This window comes from Botryllus schlosseri, chromosome 6 (genome assembly GCF_051294905.1).
Source record: "Botryllus schlosseri isolate E-star chromosome 6, Bs_hap1, whole genome shotgun sequence".
Lineage (NCBI taxonomy): Eukaryota > Metazoa > Chordata > Ascidiacea > Stolidobranchia > Styelidae > Botryllus > Botryllus schlosseri.
The window spans coordinates 22388803-22406104 of NC_137241.1; the positions used below are offsets into that span (position 1 = coordinate 22388803).

Genomic DNA, 17302 nt, shown 5'->3' on the forward strand with positions numbered 1-17302 from the left:
TTTTCTAACTTGTATGGTTAGGTTACCGTTAGATCAAACTCAGAACTTGAGGATGTTGCAGAATCCTAGCGTATAAGGATAAGATCACTGATGGATCGATGAATATGACTAATGGCAATTTGTGAGACGTGTGTAAACAACGTATGTTAATAAATTAACACAGATGCAACACAAATGGCTTGCGAGTTCGAGTCCGACAGAAGCCGAGTCCAGAAATTCCTTCAAAGGGATGGGGTTTATCTAGGCTCCTCCTCGCCAGCTGACCCGTGCCAGCGGTGTCCTAAAAAGAATAAAGTATTAGGCCATGCTATACAAGTCGGCAGATACGGAATCAAAATAAAGAATATCGGCCTAGTGTAGGGTTACCATATTTCAACAAACCAAATTCCAGACACTCTTTAGCGCCCACTAGTGGATTTCAAAATGAGTTATGACGTCACACTAGCAAAGTTTTGCTCATAAACCAGAGGTGGTCACGGTCCGGTTCAGGAGTATGTGGCTGTGTGTTGTGTAACCGGGACCGAAAGCACATGTTTTCATCCCCCTCCCGTCCAAATAAACAATGATTTTGAGCCCACGCTACGGGATAATCGATGCAACTTCTGGGCGGGGGTGCTTGCTATATGAATCTGGTTTCTATATGCATCTGGTCGTTAAATTATCTGAATAAATTCTGTCAATAATATTGGTCGTTCCATATATAGATAAGCCTACTACTCTCCGCCCTCACGATCAGAGTTAGCGGTAGTGTTGGTGGAGGATGATGATGAGTTCGACAATACAGGGAGCGTAATTGCACATCGTTAAATCATGTTCATGTTCTACCTATAAGATGGTTTATCAGCCTTATGCCGGTGCGCATCACGGAGCTTTATAAACACCCCAAATCCAGTGGTTTCCGAGCTTTTATGGTCGCGACACCATCTCCAATTTGAAAATGTTCCGTGACCCAGATCAAAATTTTACGAGCTGATTACTAAAAGAAGTCAGCACCGTTGCCCAGACTTACTCACGGGCTATTTTGGAAGCTGATTACGTTCAACATTTTCGCAAACCCCAGAATAAAGGAAAAATACCCCCCCTCCGTTTGGAACCACTATCTTTGAATAAAGCATTTGAACGGCCTTAACGATCTCTATAGGAATATACCGTTCCCTATAATTGTGATTACAATTAGGCTTATTTCAGTAAATGAAGGTCGTATTTATTTATATTTTTTGGCAGTTATTGCGAGGGTGGTATAGTCTCCATATTAAAATCAATAAATGTGATAGTAAATCGCGCGCAGCGCGAAGAAAAATATGATACATCAGCATAAATATTCCAAAAAAATATTGTTTTATGCTGATCTACGAAAAAATTATGAGCCTACGTCAAAATTCCGGACATTTGGCATATTTTAGAAATTCCTCCCGGACGCTAGTTTGAACAGTGAAATTCCGGACATGTCCGGGAAATTCCGGACGTATGGCAACCCTAGCCTAGTGTAACATGACAAATGTATAGTCGAAACACAATCGGTACCATAACCTAAACAACAGCAACAATTTAACTGTATGCATACAAATATACTATATTATTATATAGTATATATATTGACCGATGACCGTTCAATGACGTATGTGATGTATTCAGTTCTTCAGTTATACGGCCCGAATTGTCCAATGTGACTATGACTAGAGGGAGCTGATGACCAAGTCAATGTTTCAGAAAATAGATTCGGCAACATAAATCGAGTGCTGCACTTCAGCAGATTATCAAATGCCATAATTGCCATATTCACTTTCATTACTACCAATGACGTCGCCAGGAATTAAAAATGGTAGTTGAAAGGCGAAGCTTGTCATACAATATTGCAATACAAATGAAATTGTGAATACACAGAGGTAAATCACGCCATGCGCGAAAAACGTTTTCAGAATATTGGATGAACTTTTTCACAAACTTCACGTGGAAAATCAGCATAGGCGTATTATAGTGTTTTTGACTTTTTTTTGCTTGTCTCAAGGTAAATATGAAACCCTGCATAAATCATTGAAAATTGATACTTCTTGGTACAAATTTTCATAGTGGGTCAAAGGCTGCACACCTAAATTATATTTGCGATATTTTTACTCATTCCATAGAATCATTTGATCAGTGCCCAGCCCATTTATTATTGCATGTATATAGTGTTATGCTCGATTCCCGATGTACTTAAACATTTGACACGTTTACAGATATTATGGGTCTAATGTGTCAATCCGACAGCTACGCATTACAAAATAATTTCAAAGCATTGTTTCAAATTTTATGTTTTTCGCTATATACTCAGGCGTAGAAATTGATTGTACTTCCGGAATTCGCCGAACTGAGATTAAACGGATAGTCCGCAAAAATCATACACAGTTAATTAAAACGGCATTAAGGACGTTCTGTGTCATCGTTAAACCACAAGCAGTCGGCAATCTGATTCCAAACCAGTCTGGCCGTTGTTTATCACTCTGTATTCGCCCAGACGTTGGTCCTCTTATGATTATCATCTTGTAAGAATAATTATGCAGACCTGACCTGGATTAACATCTGCAGCTGGCGTTAGAGAGCGCAAGTCTGAATGGATATTTTCATATTGCTACCGGGGGAGTCATGGAAACAAATTATCAATCAACCAAGGTAATAATCCCCGCCCAGATCTACTGACAGCAGATTTCGGAAAGCTGGTTTCTACAAAAAGGCCCGGCACCGTCGCAATCACATAGAAAAGCTAACCGATACTCTCCCGGTAGAAAGCTTCAGACCCATATAAAACTCGACTTCGGTCGAACTCGAGTCAGCAACCCATTGGTGCCACACCAGTAGACAACACGATTGTGATGTTATGCACCGATATACGGACTAATGATGCATACTTGCAACAACTTCAACGTCGGAATATATGCTTCAACACTACTGAAATACAAATGTAGCTAGCGGCGTTGACTTGACAGTACGCTTCTCAGTTTTGATGCAAATAGCGTTTGCATACGCGATCGACGAGGACGTATATCTTCTGCAGTGTATCATAAATGCTAGCATATAACATCGCCAGACTAAATCATCTATATATCTAATGCGTACATCAACTCTGCCAAGTACTTATGAAAGGTAAATTATTTTCAATCATTTTTGCCATCTATTTAGTCGAAATCAATTCGCTTGGTACTATCTCGCCTAATCAAACAGAAGTTTCGGCTTCAATCTTGCAATTGCAAATATTTCAATACAACATCAATTTGACGAACATTGGTTGTTGGTGTCGTTTGAATATTAATGATTTTTCGACTTCTTAGGTCCTTTTTACGCCAGGTCGACTTGTAGCAGCACGGCCCACTTTACTTCATAGCTTTTGGAAGACACCGCTTACGTGAATTTGCGTGGGTCATAAATTATTCATTGTAAGCCTACTGCGCATATTTAAATTGACGAATAGTAATTGCTAGTCATACTTTATATATTTGTAATTGGGTCAACTTACATGTTGCAAAGTCACAATTAAGTGACCACCTCGAAACACCAAAAAGACAAGGTAAAGTTTCGACAAGTGTTGCGAGGAACTAAAATAGCTTTTATCAGCCACGATTTTTGTCTGACTGACATTTGCAGCGCGAGTTGAGTAAAATTTTGAGCGGGATTGCGGTTGTTTGAGGTGACCTTGCGCATCAATTACGAACCATCGGTAAATATATTGGTGATATGACCGATGACCGTCTTATTAGGTTGCAAGTTTTTAATGAGCCTTATCGGAGCTACATAGATCAATGAATTACAGATAGAGCAAGGTTAAAGTACCGAATTTCAGTTTCGAGGGTTGGCAAAATGAACAGTAAACAGTGAGCACCAATCCATACTAAAGTAAGCAGTTTCGTTTTATACCTTTCTGCCAGTATCCCAACAAGCATGTGTTACTTGAGAGGGTAGTGAACAGAAGACAAATATAAGCTATGGATCAACATGCTTAGTAATAGTAGTGTTACTATATATCTAGGCAGCGAAAGTGCACGTGAAAGGACTACGTGGATTTCATGTGAATTGTTATCACTTTATGATCTACTTGTGGTGGAGTAACAAGCGGTCGATCATGATCAATCGCGTTACTTTGTTTATGACGTGTGATTCTTTTGAACTATGACTCATCACCGTATTGCCTGGGAATCCTGAGAACAGATGGCACTCTGACACACAAGGTTGGTTCGAGAAGGGGTTATGGAAAGGGAACTGCAGATTGTTGTGCTGGTTCTCGTGCTTCGAAACTCACACACTTACGCGTGGGCGTTGCGGCAATGGCTTACCGCAAAAGCAGACTTCGGCAGTAGCAGACCGCCTGTCTACACGGAGTGTCGTACAGAGTTGTTTTTCGTATACTCAAAACAGTTACGTGAATACCAGTTTTCGAAAGCCGACATTTTCGTATACAATTCTTGCTTTCGTGTAAATAAAGTCCCAGATCCTTTTTAATGCTAATCGAACAATGATCTCACTGTGCCAATAAACGAGCAACGCTTCCGCGGTTAGAATTTCTCGGATTTATCGTTAAACCGTCATTAAGTGATTGTGCGGGTGTATTAACACCGGAGTTGTGAGAAAATGGTTCATTATATGCGAATACTGTTTGAACTTGTAATCCATGTTTTAAATATGTATAAATTGTATATATATACTTCTGCAGAGATCCGACAGATTTATGACCGTCCGTTGCTTTGATAAGAGGCATTGCATATATCCGGTTTTCAAGTAATTCCTTCTGTATGGCCTAGTCGTGAATTGAAAACAATGTAATTCTCCGCTATTTTTAAGAAGCTCAAGTGCGCCATTTTGTAGATGTCTAGAATTATTGTTAAAATTTCTACAGGCGACCGGTGCCGTCAGCTACCACGTGGCACGTGCCGACAAAACTTTGCAGAATAAGCATGTAGCGATTTTTTACCCAGCTACTAGTCAGCCAACAGTTTCATAATATTCAACAACGTCTAGAATTACTACAGGCCAGCAAAAGTTTGCAGGAGAATAACATCTAAAAGATTTGTACCTAGCTTGTAGCCAGCCATCAGTTTTATGACAATAAAATCTACTAATAACACGCTAAACTATCAGCGATGATGATAGAAAAATCCACGGGATATCACAGGATGACATTATTGAGTAGGCTAATACATTAGCAAATCTTCAGAGGACTGCGCGACATCTCACATCATTGGATTTGTCTGCGTCTGTGGCGTTTCCGCACCTGCGCTCATTTCACAGCACACATCGTTATTCACCCACTTAATGCCCTGCTCAGTTCTCACATTCTATCTGGGCTTCCGAAAACAATGTTATTACCCAGCTTGGGTGGATATGAACCTGCAACACCTAGCATATTCCAATTATGGCCGGTGATGAAAAAAACTAGATGACAAGCGTCACCTCAAACTACAATAAAAATAATAATACTAAAATAAATATACTTATGGACGCATAGTATCAATACGTCACGGTCTGCATATGTTGTCTCGATTTATCGTCATAGCGTTTGTCCACAAATTTAGGCGCGACCCATTGTCGCTTATATCTGACTTCATGTATCAGGGGGACAGAAGATCCACAAAAGGGCGGCAATCGATTTCTTGTCGCAAAGCAATTTCATATTTCAAATCGAGTGAAGTTATAATCTTTGAGACTTCAAACTTGAGCAAACATGCGTATTGCATGTTGATCATCAAACAATCAAAGCCAAATAACTGTTGGACGAGTGCGCAGGAACAATAATTTGCTTGATGAAGCCTATGATTTCGTCAGTATTACTGTGATATTTCTGTGAAAGGTGATTCCCGAGCTAAATTGGGAGTCGTCCTAATAAAAAGCTGAAACGCTAATTACACCGGCGTTGTCATTGCTACCGCGTTTTATCGTGTTAATTTTGTACTAATACCTGTAGATTTTAGGAAACCGTGGGTCAATTTTGTAATTGGTGATGGTATATGAGACAATTGATAGAGGCGGGTATTGAACAATCGTAATTTGTGTCCGATCTCCTTTGCAAGCACAATCGTTCGCGATTGACTGTCTGGTTGAAACATTGTACGCGCGTGACACTGACTATAATTGCGAGTCAATGGGCTGCTAGTGACACCTTTATCATGATTCAGCAACTGCAAAAAATACAGCTAAACTGTCTCGCATGTATCATACGCATCACCATTAGGACAGTGAGTCATTTTGAAAATTCGATACTAAAATCAGTATAGCCTTGTGCGGCGCACGCATATTTTTCAATATTAGATTCTTCCGATTACTAAAATCGAACACTTCAATTCATCGCGTAAATATCACAAAACACAGGGGCGCGTATCAATACGGACCGACAACGAACATTGATACAAAAATATAGTTTTTCGAAAAATCCCACTATTTGGATCCACGACTGTTCGGTATCTCCGTCGCTTATTGAGGCCATTGGCAGCGACGCTCTTCCATCAGTACTGTATCGTGTTATTCTTCTGATCTGCCTCAATCTTGTCAGTCCACGAATCCTGACCTTTTCGGACGCAGCTCTCAACTCACAGACCCACTCATCGTGCTGTCGAGGCTTAGCTGTCCCTTCCACATTTGATGTTAAGATAGATACCGCTAGCAATGAGATATCCATGTAGCTCATTGCAGAGCCTCGACAGTTCTCTTTGCAGTTTGATCTTAATCAGCCTGCTATGAGAATTGGTGAATCTTAGATTCGAAGTACGCAAAATGTCAATTTCTGGCAGTGGCAGGTCCATTGTTTCCGACCTAACACGAAATCCGGCCGGAATCTCGACTTCATTGTTCATCCTTAGGTGGTATGGTTCGATTGGCGGCAAATTCGCATGCTCAACTCGGACAGCGAACGCCTCATTTATAGTATTAACAACTTCGCGTTCGATTTCCTCCCGGATATTCCCATCTCTTTCGATTACTCGAGCCTGGAAATTTTCTTTCAGCTTCTTGACAAGTAAACGCAATTTTGCGACTTGTGTCTTCAGGTCTCTCCGCCCTCTGTTGACATGCCACTGCGCACCGGATTGGCGTCTGTAAACCAGAAGGGAAAGTATGTTTAGGTTCATCTCCATCACGATATCTGTTGTAACTCTCTCTTACTTTCTGATGGCATGACCACTGAGTGTAGAAATGCAAACAGCAAGTATCACGTAGCGCGCGACAAACGTCTTCATGGCTTGAAGGTTGTTAAAGGCTTATTGATTCTTGTTGTCACTCTAACTGATCACACTCACGTTGATATCGAGCAATTCGAAAATTTCGAATTTATACTGCTTGCCTCCTTTCTTCTACCTTGATCGTGATTCTTTTTTTCACATTTTTACTTTTTTTCAGAACAATGTCGTCCGGAAGCCTGTGAGAAGAACTGGGTATTTCGCACGCACGCAAGGGACTGCTTGCTGCTGATTTACTTAACTTATTCATCAACACGTCATTAAGAATATGTATTTAAATGATACTGCTTAAATATAATGTATGTATTCAATTTCCCCTCTGAAATATGCTTTTGTGTGTCGACCCATGTCTATGCATGCATTGCTCATATCTAATTGTCCATATTTTAATTATTTGATCGGTCAATAAAATGCTCAGGGAGTAATGTGTTGGCAGAGTGGATAAATCTAACAAGCATTTGCAGCAAGGTTGTTACAACGATGCTAAATATGATGTATTAATTTATGTTTTTAGAAGGTCGGAAATATTCAAACATTGTTGGTGATCAGGAGGAACATATTTTATAAAAATCGATAAACGATAAAATTGAGAGCGGTCACGTTTCTTGATTCCGTTAAATTTGGGTCATAATTATAAAGTAGTTGGTCATATTTGCAGGCAGTTATTAAATTAGGAGCCTTTATAAACGTCCAACAATTAGGATGAGATTCGACCTCGGTCGAAATTGAGCCTTGCAACCCATTGGTATTGTAGCGTAGTGGAACGTACTTATGCTATACTGCCCAGTGGCTATCACGAACAACGGCATTGATATAACTGTTGTATGGTCATCCAAAAGTTGAAGACGGTTTGTTCACCATTCGCTAAGGATAATAGATAGCCTAGTAGGCACGCAGTAACTGATCGAAGACCAGGACTTATGGATGCGGTCCAATTTGTGACCGCCCATGTCAAGGTGTTCTTATTGTCAAATCCAGCACTTCTATTTGCATTCCGAGAAGTTGTGCCTGTTTTTAGATTTCTTCTATAGAACAATGAGCTATGCTGAAATAAACTATTTGTTTCCGCGAACCAAATGGATTCGCGGGACAAATCACAAGAAGTCTCAAATTTCCGTCTTCAGTGGATCTCATGCGTGGGTGATGTGCATAATCCAATTTACACTACAAAGTTCGTTGCCGTCACAATCCAGACTTGTTCGCCTCAGATACAGTGATATCAAGGTGCTCCACTAACGTCAATGTATGCGGTCGAACTACGTCAGACACACATCTGAAAACACACGTTGACGCAGTGACCATCACGTCATTGGATTGGATCAATTGTCAGCTGAGAACTGAGTACCAGCTTGCCAAACATGATTTATTGAGTCGGCAGCATGTCATGAGAAAAGGTTTTGTGTTTTGCGACTGTTATTATGTAAAATGTGATGACACCCGGTAAAGATCGAATGAGCATTTAATTGTTATGTAGGCCTATTGCAAACAAATGCTACAGCCGCAAAGAATTTCGTTGGTCTCCAGCAAATGGGGAGTTTCTTGATCCTGTTGTAGAGACTGTAAGAAATGGCCAATGAAGTTATTATATGCGTTAAATCAACTACATGTATGTAAACAGTTTCAAAAGTACAGATAAATCTCCCGGGGTAAAGGCGGAAGACTATATATTAGAACAATATATTGAGCATGAATTCATTCGGGCCGGCGAAACGAGATTGGACGAAATGAGCTGGTTAATTTCAGACAACAAAATCGTCAACGTCAATCATCGTCAGTATGTAGAACTTTGACGGACGATAGAGTAAAGTCATTTTCTCAGTTCAGCGCAATGAACGCCATCTTTTTATATTTATTGCACTGTACTGACGATACCATCGATTCGATAGTAATTATCAAAGTAATTCGGGATTGTTCGTGTGTGGAGCAAGGACCTATTACCGCAGGAGCAATACCTCCCGCAATACTTTTGAAGGGGCTCCTAAATGACCATTTAATCACTACCTGGCATTTAAAAATCCTTTGCTTCTCATCTTGATTATACCACGGAGAAACGACCTTGATTCAATCGTCGAACTTTGAACTATACAGTGACTATTTCTAAACATCGTACTCCAGTCACTTGGATACGTAGTATTGGATACATAGATTTACCTATTTTGATTGCTAAGGTCGCGACATGAAGTCGCACTTTTTCTGGGACTTGGTGTTGATTAAAAAATATTCGGTGAATATCACATGAATGGTCTATTGGACCACGTTCAATGGGACCATTCAAAAGGGCTATTTAAAAATGACTTAAAAGACATGCTTGCTACCCAGATCGCATAAAAGACTTCTGATCTAACCCAGCGTGCATACAAGACGGAGAATTGCAACAACCATGAAGAATCCATTGCAATTTCCACAATTAGGCTATATACGGCATACAGAAGAAAAGGGGTTCATATCGGACGACGAATATGTCGTCACATATCGCGTGGTAAATGCTGATTTGTTTGTAATCGGTTGGCCCACTCTGCGTAGCGAGATGAAAAGATATTAAAAGACAATAATGAACAATTGTTCCTGGTCGCTTCCTGCGTTGTGCCTAATCTTATGCGGTATCATATTAAGATATATAGAACTGGAACGCTGAAGATGTACTGTACCCCATTGTGTGAACCCTAACATTTATATCATTGTAGTAAGGGGTCTTCATTAGTTGCTCTTGATAAGTGACGCATGTCGGTTGTCCTGTACAGCAAGTGGAAGAATAATGTAGAGAACAAAACATATTTACTTTATTGCTGCATGAGACAACGTCTACGACACATTTAAGCCGACGAGAGCCAGGCCGTATACTCCAATACGTCCAAATCTCGCCCAAGCTTCAACGCACTATACGTAAAAGCGGTACAGATGGATCGCGTCAATCTCATACTACTAACCACCAAGTTTGTGTTGACAACACCGAATCTAGTGATGAATTCATGACGCAATTACAAAGCTTTCTGCTCTATAATGCAGTTATACTCGTGGTGGAAACGGGCTATTAGCGATTGATTGATTTTCCTCATGTAGCATCGCATGCGAGGCCAAGGTCAGAAACCGGGTCCACTAAAGACATGCCCGGTGCGATTATCTGAACATTTAATTACACATAACACATTAGACATGATTGTTCGTTGATAATTTTTCCAATTCGGCAGATTTCGCCCACACTGATATCCATCTCACCGGCACAAAGACCAATTGTCGCGACGAAACTCAACACCGCAGCGCACAGATTGTAGCAGATAGCCAAGGCTGCAGGGCTGTGTTTCTCCATACGAGTAAATGCAAACGCCGATACAAGTGAGATAAGGACGAGTTATTAGAAAGGGTTGAAATTGAGGCAAATACCAGGTTCTAAAGAGAGTAATCACGATATATGCGCAGAGAGGTCCTTCGTTTACACAAAAATAGACCGGCGTGGCATGAAAAACCAAATAAATAAGTCCTTGTTATATAACCATCGATGCGTTTACTCCCCTAACACTCGAGATTCCGCTGTCGCCGAATACGCTTGATACCATCCAGTCCACTGGTCCTTGCATGAATTTGCCTTTTCACGCCAGTAGGCTCGGGTGGTTCGTCCAAAATTCTTGGCCTATGACATCGGTGTGCATTACGTCGAAGCTTTCTGAAGTATTCGCGTCGGCTTCAACGTCTTTTCCTGGCGCGCGCTGGAAACAGAATGTGGTTAAATCATCACCCTAAAACTTGACAACAAGCTGGCTAATTCAAACTGATAAATAAGTTCGAGTCTCCTTCAAACATCCGCTTCGAAAATGTCAAGTTTCGGCAGAAGCAATTTCAAAGTCATCTGACAAGCATGCAACTGAGCAAGTAATTGTAACCAGAATAGCAGATTGCGGTCACAAGTTCATGGCAAACACTACACATTATTACGCACCAAGAGTGTTGTTATTTCACACCGGGCCGATATTCCTTATTATGATTGCTGACATTCCTCTATATCAGTGGTTCCCAACCTTTTTCGACTCATCGCCCCCTTTTCAAGCTCCACACCCATCATCGCCGCCTCAATTTTGTGAACCGTAAAATGGGCATACAAACTATAATGACCGGCGGGTTGACTAAAAATAAGGTCATTTTTTCGGCTCGATGTCGATCTTTTACACTTTTGCAGCTAAATTTTCGTGGGTTGACAAAAAAAAAGGTCATTTCGCCGACTTGACTCCAATAATGCCGTTTCAACACGCCATCGCCCCCTTCGTCATTTTCGCCCCCCTAGACCGCCAAATCGCCCCCTGGGGGGCGATATCGCACACATTGGGAACCACTGCTCTAGATAGACGTTCTGTATGATACACTTACTGAACTCGGATGTGGAGAAGGAGCATATAAAGCAGGCCTGTGTTTCTTAACCTGGTCGCCAGCGCCCCCAGGGGGAGCTTTGGATTTGAAGGGGGCAGAAACGCTGAAGGGGGCGATGGGCTCAGGGGGCGGTATAGGCGGCGCTGAAGTAAAATTGCGTCGCAGTAGAGGGTACAGTAGGGGCATATGATTATATTGTAGAACAACAGTTCAATATACAGTTCTCATTGCAAATTAACATTCGAAAAAATCTGTCAAATCTCGAAATTTTTCGTCGTGCTTGGCGCGAAGATATGCCGACAATGTTTGCAAATATTTTCATGTACGCAGTGGTTTGTTATATGTCATGTAAAATGAATTGCGCGTACTTTTAGATCGCCAATTACCCGTTTAAATACGCCCATCACCTAGCTCGGATTATTTTCCACAAAATGTTTCGAACTAGGTATTTTATCCCGCGGCAAACAGCGTGTCGAAATCGAAGAAATAGGCACTGTACCATGTTTGAGAGTGAGTGCCCTTTGTACAAAAGATACTTTGAAGCTTTTTGATCAAAATGATATATTGGTATTTGAGAGCTACAAAATTAAATCTTCAGAATATGTCTTTATTCTATCATAAAGGATGATACTGTTCAGTGTTGTGAACCGCAACCTTACATGAACCTGAACGTTATATAACATGGGTTGCTTTATTTGGAATACATTCATGTGATAGTTAATAACTGGGTGCATGACTAAATTCAATGTGAACAAAGATCTCTACTACTATCCCAGTCGATTTACTAGTCATAGAAAGCAATAAAACAAAACGCAATACAATTAACGTACCCGCATTGCCAGTCGCGGAGGTTAATTCGGGATATGTACATGTACACAGGGCTCGAACCAGATGGTGTTAGCCCGTACCGGATGGTTGTTAGAACAACCTTGATTTGATCTCGAATAGCCTATAGCACATACAATTATTATAGCGTTAATTAGTCGAGTGGTCCTCGGGCGCGATTCAAGTTATTTCCAATAGTGAAGTCCCAACCCGAAAAGACCGACCGGACTTCGAACTGTTACTTGTTTTTCTTACCGTCCTTAAAATATGGGGGAGGGGGCAGACGTAGGCAATTTTGGAAAGGGGGCGCTGCAAGAAAAATGGTTAAGAACCATTGGAGTAGACAAACCTCCTACAATTAAGTAGATATTCAGGAGTTGACCTCGGTTGGTCTCGGAATCGCGAGCCATGGGTGTTGCAGCTGTGGAATACACACTACCGTTTCGCGAAGAACTAAAAACACAAACTTCACTGACACAGTGACTTGACCAGTGCGCACTGGCCTGGCCTGACATCTCAACGACTTTGTGCGAAAGGACTGCAATTCCATCCGACAGGTCCTGGGTTCGCTATATGTCTATGAATTCACATTGGCTATCGCTTTGTGAATATTTTCGTAACCTGTATTCATTAGATCATGCACACTGCGCAGCACAATGTGAATGTAAAGCTAAACAGATGATGTAATCGGCATCCGCGCACCTCGCATACTGTTTCGTTCACGTTTCACACTACGAAACGAGTCGCAGTTGGACGCCAACAAAAATATCCCGCGAAAAACGATGAACCGGAGTCGATGGATTATGTGATAATCTTTTCCCATAGAGGAGCGAGTGACCTGTATATGTAATGACAACAGCAGAGGTCACGCTCGTCTATATTTGGCAGATTCGACAGTTGCTAGACAAACTTCGCAGGTGGCGCTTCGCCGTAGCTTGCTCGAGGCAGCGCGCTGTGACCGATTTTTTGATTCGGGAAAGGTACGACCGATATAAAACGACTCATTGTCCGAGAACCGCCAAGCGCGTCCAAACACGATTTTGCAAAACCCGATACATTCAAATTACCGGGATCTCTTTTGATCTCGCGCAGATGTTGACCATTTTGGCCCGATGAATTACTGGGGTTATGTTTGAAAATACGCGTGTGGCCCAAGGCGGAAAGCGACGACGCGATACCCGTAAACAAGTAACGTGAACGTGTTAGATCGAAGAGCGCGCGGCTCCACGGGTGGCTACATATGAAAGGACGCACAACTCTGATCGCAGCGAATATCCGTGCCTTGACTTCGCAGCTGAACCGTCAAGCGGCGAAACCGCCCGGAGCGCGATCACAATTACCTTCTTTCTCAAAATAACGCTTCCTTTGCGGTACAGCTGAGGCAGGTCGTTGTAATTGGTGCCGAACTTTGAAAACAATAGTTCATTCTTATCGGCGGATGTAGTGCCCTGCAGAAACGAAGGCGACAAATACTCATTCGCGAAGACAACTTGTGAAACACTTTAGCGACATCTAGAGATGGTACGGAAGCCTTCCGATCTTTTGTTTTCGGGACTCGGGAGTATTGGTACAGTAGCCCGTAGCCACATGGATTGGACTCGCGTCTTGTCCCATGCTTCATAAATTGAAATAAATCGACCGAAAGGTTCGTATTTGAACATGGGCAGATAGTTTTCGAAATCTATTTATTGCATTTTTGTCATCGTGCTCGTTACTTGAGCATCACGTGACGATACAATTTTAATAAAGACGATGCGAATGTCAAGAGCGACGTGAAATTGTAACGGCATTTGCACATGAAGTCAAATAATTCTCTGTATGCCAAGGTGGGTGGGTGTTCGATCGATCGACTTTGCAAAGCATCCCCTCATTATATCGCAACTCTTGTGGCATTCTGAACTGTTCCACTTGCTAAATAATTATTCAGAATCAACTGGTCTGTTGTGTTTGGCATGTTACAGCAATGCGACTCTATAATATAGTCAGGGGAAAGCAACCTCTGAATCATGAACCAAGAGTGTCAAAATCGGTTTCACAGTATAGTGACGTGCGGTTCATGGTTACTGAGGCATTGAACCTTTCGAGTTAGAATTACATATACATATACCGGTACCCGAAATGGTAGCTGATTCCGTTAACCACTTGTTTCTTACCACGTTAGCACTCTTCACACGCAGGCTATGCAAGAAGATACAGGGATTGCATCACAATACCAGAGACCAAGCATCAATAAGTGCAAAATTCTGGGGAGGAAGCCTGGCTGCCGACCACCTTAAGATGGCACTCGTGGGCCCGCCATCTGAAATTTGTCAAATGGCGCACGGCTGCTGAGTACGTTGTCATTACCATTACAACCATGTCCGCCCATAACGTTTCCTATTCGACTATACAATGGCAGAACAAACACGCCATTGCCCAGCAGCATCGTTGTCATATTAAACAATTACCCGTCATTCGCGATGTAGGATCATTGTTCTACTATAGATTAATAACCTATGGAGGTTAGTAATCTGTATTTCTCGGTAATTACCCGCAATTCTAATTCCGCTTCGGTAGGTGTTTTGCCATCGTGCACCAAGTACCAAAAACACGTGTTGTAGAGGTTATTGATATGGCCTGGAACATGACGAATTAAAGGTATCAATACAACACTACATGTATTAAAGCATCTTACAATCAGCTTGTCTCCAGCTCAAGTAATCCCGCATGTTTTGGTTTGATGGATATAGAACAACCCTAGAATCAAACGACGGTGGATACAACAACTTCTGTGATGGAAAGTACTTCGTCCAATGGTAGACATAGCAACTTGAAAATTGCGATACCACAGTGGACGATAGTTTGCTGCAGTAAAAATACAAGAATACAGGACGGAATTTCAATGGACATGCAATGACACATACCTCGCCCTTCGATTGTACGTCTTCGTTTGCTTTCTAAATACAAACGAAAACTCATCACTCTGACCGTACGCGATAATTATATCATGAAAGAGGCCCATTACACCTTTTGCCGATTCATTCATCAACGTTAAGGCATTATCGTCATTGGGTTTTGCGAACTTGTGCTGTTTCGAGAACTTGTGAAAATTCTTTCCGTCCACTCTCACCACGATCCAACAATTTTTGAGGCATTCGTCCAATATTTCAAAGTGTTTCACATATTCAAAATGACTTTTTGCCATTGTTAACTTGTAAAATATTGAGTAATCTTTTCAACAAGTACGCTCTATGTAATGTAATTCAAAAGAAAAATATATGAGAAATGACACTAGATTCATTCCAACATTTCAAGAAAAAAGTCTTATCTATTGAAACAAAAGACTGCTGATATGACACGTTTTTTTCATATAACAAATAAAACAGTATCTAAATGTGTATTCTCATAGATCAACGATCATTGCATATAATTAATATAATCATTATAATAACAATTGAAATGATTTTAAATATGGCAATGGGAAATGCATGTTGTTGGCGGTGTCTAAATTATTGCATATTAGCAATGACCGCAATTTCACAATTCGGTATGACCTGGTTTTTGTTGACTGGCCAAATACTCAGGCAATCGGTCAGCCGCACAGCGGAATCCAAGATTTGACGCAGAACTGTCCGGAGTGTTCTGGCTGCGTGCCGCACATCTATAACGGTAACAGTATTCTCTGTGACACATGTAGGAGCCGCCTTTTTTCACTTTATCCTTGCCGGTATTGGGACCTTTGGGGTTAGTCACTGCGTCAGGGCTGTGATGAATCGTCCACCAGTCCTGCACCCATTCCCATACGTTGCCGACAGTGTTGTAAAGGCCGTATTTGTTTGGTTCATAGGATTTCACAGGGGCTGTAGCACTGTATCCGTCTTCTTCGGTATTTGTCTTCGGGAACTCACCTTGCCATATATTCAATCGTTGCTGATCTTTGGGATTTTGTTTGTTACCCCATGGGAAAAGTCTGTTGTGTAAGCCACCACGGGCTGCTTTTTCCCATTCTGCTTCAGTAGGGAGTCTTTTACCAGCCCATTTGCAATACTCAGTTGCATCGTTCCACGAAACATGAACCACAGGGTGATCCAATCTTTCTGCGACATCAGAGTCTGCTCCTTCGGGATGCTTCCATAACGCATTGTTGACTGGTAGCCACCACGGTGCCTGCGCTACAGCTTGAGTTATACCCTTCTTTGTCTTTTCGCTAATGAAATTATCAAGAACAAACGAATTACCAAATTTTTCCGCTTCTGTTTTGTAACCTGTCTGGTCAATGAACGTCTTGAATTGTGCATTGCTTACTTCCGTCTCATCAATGTAGTAATTTTCCAGGGTCACTTGTCGAACGGGGCCCTCTCCGTCGGCTGGTAATATATTGTCCGCTGAACCCATTTGAAAATTTCCGGCAGGTATCAAGACCATGGTTGAAGTACTCTGTGCTTCTGGAGATTCAGGAGACGTTTCAATGACAGATTGATCAGTGACATCTACATCCCTCTTCGCGCGATTGAGACTACTACATCCACAGTCTTTCGGTTCCTGTTCCTGACCCGTTGCTGAATTACCAGAGCCGGCACTGGTTTCACCCGTGTCCTTATTTCCTAGATCGTCTGCATTCGTACCCGAGTTGGTACTGGTGTCACCAGAGTCCTTAGTAGCTACCTCCTCGGCATTCGCAAGTGCTGAATCCGTATATATGATTAATACAACAAGGATAGCCAAGTGTCCTACACGTAAACCCATGATGACGGTAATTCCACGCATGATTTCCACAATCGACTCGTATCTCTAAAGTTACGACAGCTTTTGCGTAATTGACGAGTACGACGCATTCGACGATGACAACGGCAAACGTAGGAGCAACTCGGCCGATGCGACGCGAAAGACGGACGCAGATGCAGTATTTGTGACAGAAAAAACACGGCAGAAATCACATC

General features: G+C 41.7%; 2 protein-coding genes and 1 long non-coding RNA gene across 6 annotated transcripts; 1 reads left to right on the forward strand and 2 right to left on the reverse strand.

Annotated features, from left to right (window-relative positions):
• The first annotated feature begins 3792 nt into the window (after positions 1 to 3792).
• LOC145441561 (uncharacterized) lies at positions 3793 to 7624 on the forward strand. Of its 2 annotated transcripts, none has more exons than XR_013915856.1 (2): positions 3793 to 4927; positions 7360 to 7624. It is a non-coding gene; the product is annotated as an uncharacterized LOC145441561 (long non-coding RNA). The 2 variants fall into 2 exon arrangements; XR_013915855.1 differs by having other exon boundaries at positions 3793 to 4388.
• Positions 7625 to 10527: 2903 nt separating this feature from the next.
• LOC145441560 (putative tRNA(His) guanylyltransferase) lies at positions 10528 to 15567 on the reverse strand. Of its 3 annotated transcripts, XM_080319457.1 has the most exons (6): positions 15287 to 15567; positions 15058 to 15227; positions 14914 to 14999; positions 13724 to 13831; positions 13086 to 13221; positions 10528 to 10903 (listed from the first exon to the last, which is right to left on the reverse strand). In XM_080319457.1, exons 1-6 carry the CDS (start codon positions 15565 to 15567, stop codon positions 10881 to 10883), a joined length of 804 nt encoding a protein of 267 aa, XP_080175583.1. In that variant the 3' UTR covers positions 10528 to 10880. The 3 variants fall into 3 exon arrangements, with proteins under 3 accessions (XP_080175583.1, XP_080175584.1, XP_080175582.1); XM_080319458.1 differs by lacking the exon at positions 13086 to 13221; XM_080319456.1 differs by lacking the exon at positions 10528 to 10903 and having other exon boundaries at positions 10910 to 13221.
• Positions 15568 to 15605: 38 nt separating this feature from the next.
• Positions 15606 to 17142, reverse strand: LOC145441558 (formylglycine-generating enzyme-like). Its single transcript, XM_080319455.1, has one exon. It carries the CDS (start codon positions 17127 to 17129, stop codon positions 15900 to 15902), a length of 1230 nt encoding a protein of 409 aa, XP_080175581.1. The 5' UTR covers positions 17130 to 17142; the 3' UTR covers positions 15606 to 15899.
• Positions 17143 to 17302: the final 160 nt, after the last annotated feature.